The sequence below is a fragment of the Echiichthys vipera genome (assembly GCF_963691815.1).
Source record: "Echiichthys vipera genome assembly, chromosome: 12".
NCBI lineage: Eukaryota > Metazoa > Chordata > Actinopteri > Perciformes > Trachinidae > Echiichthys > Echiichthys vipera.
In genome coordinates, this window is record NC_139837.1 from 20,796,755 (window position 1) to 20,804,634 (window position 7,880).

General features: G+C 37.5%; 1 protein-coding gene across 1 annotated transcript; it reads right to left on the reverse strand.

Annotated features, from left to right (window-relative positions):
• Positions 1–1,461: 1,461 nt before the first annotated feature.
• Positions 1,462–5,671, reverse strand: LOC310955001 (galectin-related protein B). The gene is made up of 4 exons (XM_083924717.1): positions 5,593–5,671; positions 5,207–5,292; positions 2,433–2,619; positions 1,462–1,607 (listed from the first exon to the last, which is right to left on the reverse strand). Exons 1-4 carry the CDS (start codon positions 5,617–5,619, stop codon positions 1,464–1,466), a joined length of 444 nt encoding a protein of 147 aa, XP_083780843.1. The 5' UTR covers positions 5,620–5,671; the 3' UTR covers positions 1,462–1,463.
• Between the last annotated feature and the right edge of the window lie 2,209 nt (positions 5,672–7,880).

Below are 7,880 nucleotides of genomic sequence, written 5' to 3' on the forward strand. Positions count from 1 at the left end.
CTGTCAACATAAACATAATCATCAAATAAAATGTACATTAAGGCCAACAACCTTTAATATAAACTTATTTTACATACAAAAATATAGATTTTTTAAAAATCTATATTTTTGTAAAAAAAAAGAAAAAGTCCTTCAAAATACTTTTGAACACAACAACATTTAGCCAACGCAAATTTGATGCAAATATCAGCCAGTAATCGTAAAAGTCATCTTGGTTTCAAACTGGATGGTCAATCAGTACAAATGTGTTACATTTTATCCCTATTTTTCAATTTCTGCGCCATCTTATGTCTCAGATTCTCCCTTTTTTTACCTGCATGTTGCTGTAACTAATTCTAACTATGTTTCCCGACATAGTTTTGGGTCAGTACGGATGTGAAACAGGTATGTATTAAATGTATTACACGGTCTTAAAAAGTCTTAGATCTATCTTGGTGAAAGCTGCAGCAACCCTGAGTGGAATATTCTTTAGCATTACATATACGCTTGTGTAAAGGATCTGACAGCAGGAGGAAGTGCGAGTAGAGACAAGAAAAAGCCTCAGGAGGTGTTGATCAGAGTAGAGCTGAGGCACAGACAGGCACTCCCACTCTGCACGCTGAGTCGAGTCTTTATCTGAGTGACTCAGGCTGAGCTGGTGTTGGTTCACAGGGTTGTTCCAGTGAGATCATAAGTCACACAATGCATCAGTGGGTAAATCCATGTAGCTACTGCAACCACAAAGTGGAAAACAACAAAAAATAACAACAAAAGTGATTTATTCCAGTGGACTAAAGTCAATATGAAACATTCACATAATAAAAAAGTGCTCGGGGTCAAAAGAAAAGTACACAAACCAGTGGGCGTTAGTGGCTTTTCAAAGTCGATGATGATATAATAACAGAAGATTTTAATCTGGAGGCAAAGTGAAGAATGAAACGTAGTGTGTGTATTACTGGCATGCACTAATGTTGGCTACGTGAGTCGTTTGTTACACCTGTTACAGTACTTAGTCGGGCACAGAATGACAATCATCTGATTTTAGAAACATTCATCTTCATGCAGGCGCTCGTAAACGTATAAGTGCTTTCAAAGGTTAACTCCAGAGAAATCAAAGACAAACGTCTGAGATTTGAACGCCACAAAGACGGATGCAGCACTCCTTTTTTTTTTTATAGCAGTGACACATCGCGTCTGTGCAACATCAGGAAGGGAAAAATATTATAGGCCGCATTTGCTTTCATTTCAAATTCACATTCCTCAATTGATTTAAGACCTTGGCGACTGTAACGTCCAGTCATTATCTTCAAGTCCCCAAACAGGTAATCTAGTGAAGGCACTTTGTCTTAACATGTGATTACGAGGCAGGTGTCACATTGTTTCCCCCACATCCCCATCAGAGTAGCTCTATTCTAATCCTATGTATTGTACGAGGCCCCCCTAAAACACCCTCAGGTTGTCCATCTGTGGGTGAGACGCCGGTGCTAGGCCACCTTGGTGAGCTGTAGGTCTCCAAACACTCGTAAGGCAGTGAGGGAGGCGAGCGGGGAGAACCGGTGGGTGAATCCACACAGAGGCTGTCCGTCCACCAAGATACGAAACTGCTGGTGCTCACAAACGATCTCCATCTAACGGTCAAAGGAGGAGAGGGGAAAAAACATTGGCATTAAAATATACTTAAAGTACCGAAAGTATAATTAAAGATAGGTGGTGATTAATATATTATAAATGATAATTATTATACATATTATGAATAATTAAATTGTATTCATTATGTAGAATATGTAAACTGGATGAGGTTTTTGCTTAAATTATTTTTTTTATGTTTATTTATTTTTTAATCTAATTTTATTTTATTGTATTTTATTTACATATTTTTTTTAAATACATTTCAATTAATCAATCAAAAACATGCAGAATAATTTACATCATATTACTGGGTTATAATTATTGATGCATTAATGTGTGCATCACTTTAATGTTGCAGCTGATAAAGGAGAAGCTCGTTTTAACCATTTTATTCTCTGCTGGGTGGTTTAACGTTTAATAAAACGTCATAATTCAAAAGTTGATTGAAAAGAAGTTTAGTGCATTAAAAAATACAATATTTGCATCCAAAATGTAGTTCATAAGAAGTGTTAAGTACCATAAATGTAGTTATATGCTGACACTGGAAATAAATATGAACAAAGAGTGGGTCTTAACTTAAAGGCCTTGAACACACATTTTCTCAATCTTGTTTCTGTGATAGAAGTGGTTCGACATGAAAATATAGTTTTGACTTTGACTTTGACTTTAACTTATTTGGTCATGAAAATGTGACGTTAATGAAAAAGCCTGATAAAAGCTTCTTAGTACATGTTTATTCATTATAAAGTCCTCGAGCTGAAAAAAAAAACAAAGACAAAACACACAAACATCAGAAAGAAAAGTATAAATGATGATAAACGTACCTTGAAGGATTCTCCAGGAGCAAAAGGAAAGTAGGAGAGGGTAGTTTCAGGTCGTCCCCACTTTCCTGCCAGACGGGCGTTACGTTGGACGGCTTTATCCATGAAGCTCACCTTTAACTGGAGCCCCACATCGCCCTCTTTGTCCTCCTCCTCCTCCTGCGGCTTATTGGACAGAATCACCTCGATGCTGTTCAAACACACACACGAGTCTAAAATGTATAGAAAACTTAAAGGAAAGACTCGAGAACTGTACTTTCTTCTCATGCCACGTTAGACTTCTACTCCTCTACATTTCAGGGTTTAATATCCACCTTTTTACTTCACTAATGTTATCCCACAGCTTAACTAACGTCACAAATTAAAATTTTTGCACAAGAACCCAAGACAAAAAGAGCTGAAACAATAAGTTGATTAGAGAAAATCAATTGGCCACTATTTCGATAATCATTTTGTCATTTTTGATACAAAAATGTTTCATGATTCCAGCTTCTCAAATGTAAAGATTTGCTCATTTTATTTTATAATGTTGTTGAAGTTTGGATAAAAAAACATTGTGGAGTCACTTTGGGCTCTATGTACCTGTGACGGCATTTCTCACTGGATTTTTACAAACCAAACAATCAGTCATTTGATTAATGGAGAAAATATTCAGCAGATGAATCCATAATGACAATAATTATTAGTTTGTATGAGCTCCACCTCAGCCAACAGTAAGATCCTGATTTTCCATTGATGGATGAGGAATAATAATCTAATATAAAATAATATAACAGTCACAGTCTGCATTTAGTATATATTTAGTAGAAAATAATACTTTATGTATATTTTCCTGATCATCTTTTAACTCTTTTACTTATTTAATACTTCCAATTCTTTTAATACTTGCACTATAAAGTAAATGATCTGTGTATTTCCCCCACCACTGTTGAAATGCAGTTTTTTTGATTGTTTGAGTTCTTTCTTTTCTTCTGATGGAATCAACTGGATTGTAAATCCGTTCTTTGGAGAACAGGGACATCTTCTGGTCTTTATCACAACTGTAATGAAGCGATGAGGCATTTAACGAAGAAGACTGAATACCTAACTGATGGTCAATAGTGACTTTAAGCACACTGCTTTATAAAAAAAAGATTGCATAGATGATATGTTGTCTTTTACCATTTTTACCCAATTTTCAGAGATGGAACATACATTTACTCAAATACTGTACAAAAATGTTTAAATGTAGAATCTTAATTAAAAGCTATATTTAAAAATAATAATAATACACCCACGGGGTGTTTTGAGGGGTACAGAATGAAATTATTGCTTTTCGTTAAAAAAAATATATATATTAAGTAGTGAATTAATGTATTTTTTTAAAGTTGACGGGTTGACAACGACTTTCTGTCACGTTCTGTTTCCATTGTAGCAGCCAATAGCGTTGGGCGCTGCTGGTTGCCAGGGTTGTCTGTCGCTGCTACAGAAACAAGAATCATTTGAGTTAGAGCTAACTAGCTCATCGATTACACACCACTCACAGAAAGACTTCCAGTTGTAGACTGGCTAACGTTAAATACTGTTGTCAAATGAACTGATTAGTCCACATTAGTCGTTACCCTTTGTGATTCATCACTTGACATGGGGCAGCAACAAACCTGGCAACCTGACTGCTGGAATTATTTTTTGCTGTTGCGACTACGATCTTGAGACACTAGATGGCGCTGTTCTGCTCATTCTCAAGATTCAACCTTTAAGTACAACGTTGAGGTATTTGAACTTGAGCATTTCCATTTGTGTCCCTTTATGCATCTACTGCACTACATTTCAGAGGCACTTTACATAAATGATCAGTTTAGATGATGTTGCGATACATTAAACTGTTCAGATTAACGTTCGAACAGCTGGACCTCGACCAGCTACTCTACCAAGTTACTGCTGCATGTGAACGCATCAGTACGACACTGACAGGGGCCATCCTGCATAATAAGTACTTTTACTTCTGATACCTTAAGTATATTAGTTGCCATTACTTTTGTACTTTTTCTTAAGTAAATATTCATTTTGTCAGTGATCATGTACACAGCCCTGATTACATGCTAACTAAAAACATTATAAACATGTAACATATTTCATTTTGGGGTCCGTTTTTTTGTCATACACATTTTATTGGAGTCTGATCTGAGCGCTTGGATTTGATTAACAGTTAACATGGGTCTTATTGTTACAGCTGAAGCTGGTCTACACGATCATTAATAAGCAAGAGAGATTAAATGAAAAAGTGCAGTATTTAGGAAAAGCGTCCTTAGAGAACATTTCTCCTGATGTTTCTGAGCTAAAAATAAGTTTCTTGAGATTAAAAAAAAGTTCTGCCACATATTTTCTCACAGTATTTGTTTTATTTCAAGTCTAATCCTCATCTTTAACTGGAACTTAATTGATGGCTGAATGAGTAAATAACTGATCTTATCAACCAGAGACATTCCAGTGAGACTCATGCTTTCATGGGATTTGAAGCTCTCCCAGGCGCATTCACATACTAACCTATAATTAGGAAATGCACTGGCATCACATAGATTTTTTTCTTCTTCCCCAAAACAGGGAGCAGCTGGGTGGTTGGCAGACTCACTCAAACACAGACAAACAGCTATCTATGTGCTTTAAAAATGCTCCTGCTATAACAAGCCAGATCATCTGTATCACTAAGTTTAACTGGCTGCCGCGTCATGGTGTGTGCAACAGCAGGCTGCATCTTTGGTGCATAATAAAAAATTAAAACAGGTGTGCGCGCTTACCTCTTGGGTTTTTTGTTAATAATTCCCATTACAACCAGTTTCATTGAAGGCCGCAGCCCACCCTTTATCTCCCCGGTGTACTCCCCCTGTGAAACAATAGAGATGGCCGGTTAGACAGGATGATGAGGCCCGAAGCACACAGAAGAAAAAAAACACCACAGCTGGTCCTTCATGGTGCAGACTGCTCGTGCTTTTAATCTGCGGTGAGGTGATGGCACCGATGGGAACAATAGCTTTACTGATCCACATCCTAAACAATCAGTGACTCAGCTGCAGAAACTGACGCGATGTATTTCCTTCAGTGAGTCAGTTTTCTAAAGGAAATCTTAATTCTTGCAGAAACGCTGCCATTCATGACACAGAGCCAACGAAGAACAAATACATACATTCTCGTTCTTGTCCTTTTCTTCCATTCCACTCAGGGCGTGATGCGTGGACGTGTGGAGGTTTGAAGCGGCGATGCCACAGAGGACTGACCGACTCTGCCTCCAGCTGGGAAACCCCGCCTGCACGACGTTGTCATAGAGACAGGCTCCCAATTTGGCAGTGATGATGGAGGGAGAGAAAGTGTGTGTGTGTGTGTGTGTGTGTGTGTGTGGGGGGGGGGGGGGGGGGGGTTATTACAAGCCGAGTAGACACAGTTATTTCAACCCTAATGATGTGGATGAAAAAGTTCATTAAAGACCAAGGTTGTGTTCAGGGGCTGATGTGGACATGTGGGTGCATCCTTTGTTGCATGCATTCACAGTCAACGTTTCTCTGTCGCTGGCTCCAGTGTGCAGCGAGTCTGCTGCACGTTTCTACGGTGAAATAGCTTCAGCCTGATGATGCCTTCACGGGTCACGGTTCTGCTCGTTCAACTGGGACCTCAATATTCGCTGCCCATTTTCCATCTAGTCTTTATTGTGCATTTAAGATCATCTTTAATAATAATAATAGTAGTAGTAGTAGTAATAATAATAATAATAATAATAATAATAATAATAATAATAATAATAATAATAATAATAATAGCCTCATTTGTAGAAGGAAGAAGAAATTTGGTCTTCTCCAGCAACAGGACTTGGTTAAAAGTAATAGTCGGTTTTGTTGTAATTTGATAAAAGGAGAATTCATTTAAGAATATGCACTAAATAAATGCCATAATGTGAAAATTGCATTATACATTTTTTATATAGCAGTACATAGTAGAGAAATGTTTGTCTTTGTTCAGCCTGCTGTCTCTGTGTGTGTATGTGTATGTATGTGTGTGTGTGTGTGTGTATGTATGTGTGTGTGTGTGTGTGTGTCTGTGTGTGCGTGTGTGTGTGTTTGATTGTGTGTGTGAGTTTATTTCAGTTTATTGTATGCATATTACTAAACACATTTAAAATTAACCAAATCACCAAAAAAAACAAAAATTGAGATTGAGAGTGAGCCCAGGAGCATTTTCTCCGGCTTCGTCCAGTCGGTGTCTATTTCAGGGTTATTTCGACACCTGTTGCTGAAGGAGGGTTTTGTATTGTGGACTGGGCTCCTGCATCATTAATCCCCTATGGTTTATAGCACAAGAGACACTTTATTCCGTCCATATTTTCCTGGCCAAAAATCTCAGCCCTTTCAAATCAATCTTCACGGAAGGTTTTCAACTGCTTCATATGATTCTCATCAGCAGATTGAGGTTGCTAAATTGCCATGGCAACCGAGCCACAGGAGCCCTCATCCGTGTTAACTTCTATGCAAAGTTTGAACATGTACAGCTTCATGGCGTCTGAGCAAACTCAATCTGCCATTGACGACTGCGACACAGATGGAAGCTCAAGAACAAGACGGTTACAATTCTTTCTATGTTCACAAATTAACTGTCAACTTCTACAGCCGGTCTATTTTCTTTATCCTAAGGAAATGCAGTTCTCAGGCGCTGGGAAGAAGCCTGAACGCTTCATTAGCCTGGTGCTCAGGGAAAGTAGTTAGTTTTCTCCTGTTTTTGGCTTAATGACGGTCTTACTGTTTACCTCAGGTTGATTATCTTCTTCTTAAAAGCTGCTGTGTTTTTACCAGACTCTTGACTTCAGGGATCTGTTGCACATGAATGCATATACATATTGTTTGCACAATTAAATACTGCATTTCACAGTGCATAAGGGGCCATCTCAGACCTTCATAGGCTCAGGGATCGGTAGCCCTACTTATCCATAAAGCCATTCTGGGTAAACTCCCACCATACATTTGCACTTTGATTGCACAGAAACCTGACTGTAGTCTGAGATCTCAAGATCTGAAAACAACAACTATAATAATAATAATAATAATAACAATAATAATAATAACAACAAAAATACTACTAATAATACAATTAATAATTACTTGTATTCAGGACACAATGGAAGGTACATAGTACAATAAAATATTGCACAATAAATACAAAAATATAGCACATAATTCAGTTCATAAAAATAAACGTAAAAATCAAAAGGTCAACAACCACAAACTAGAAGATCACTTGACAGAACTAGGTTCAGGTTAATAAAATATATATTGAATAATTAAACAACTGAATGAATATATAAATAACTAAATAATTATATAAATACTCCTGCCTACAGTTATGGATCAAGTTGATTAAAACTCAGATGTTTCACAGTAGTTATGGGTTGTTAATGGCCGTGTTTCCGACAGCACCTGAAGGCGGCGG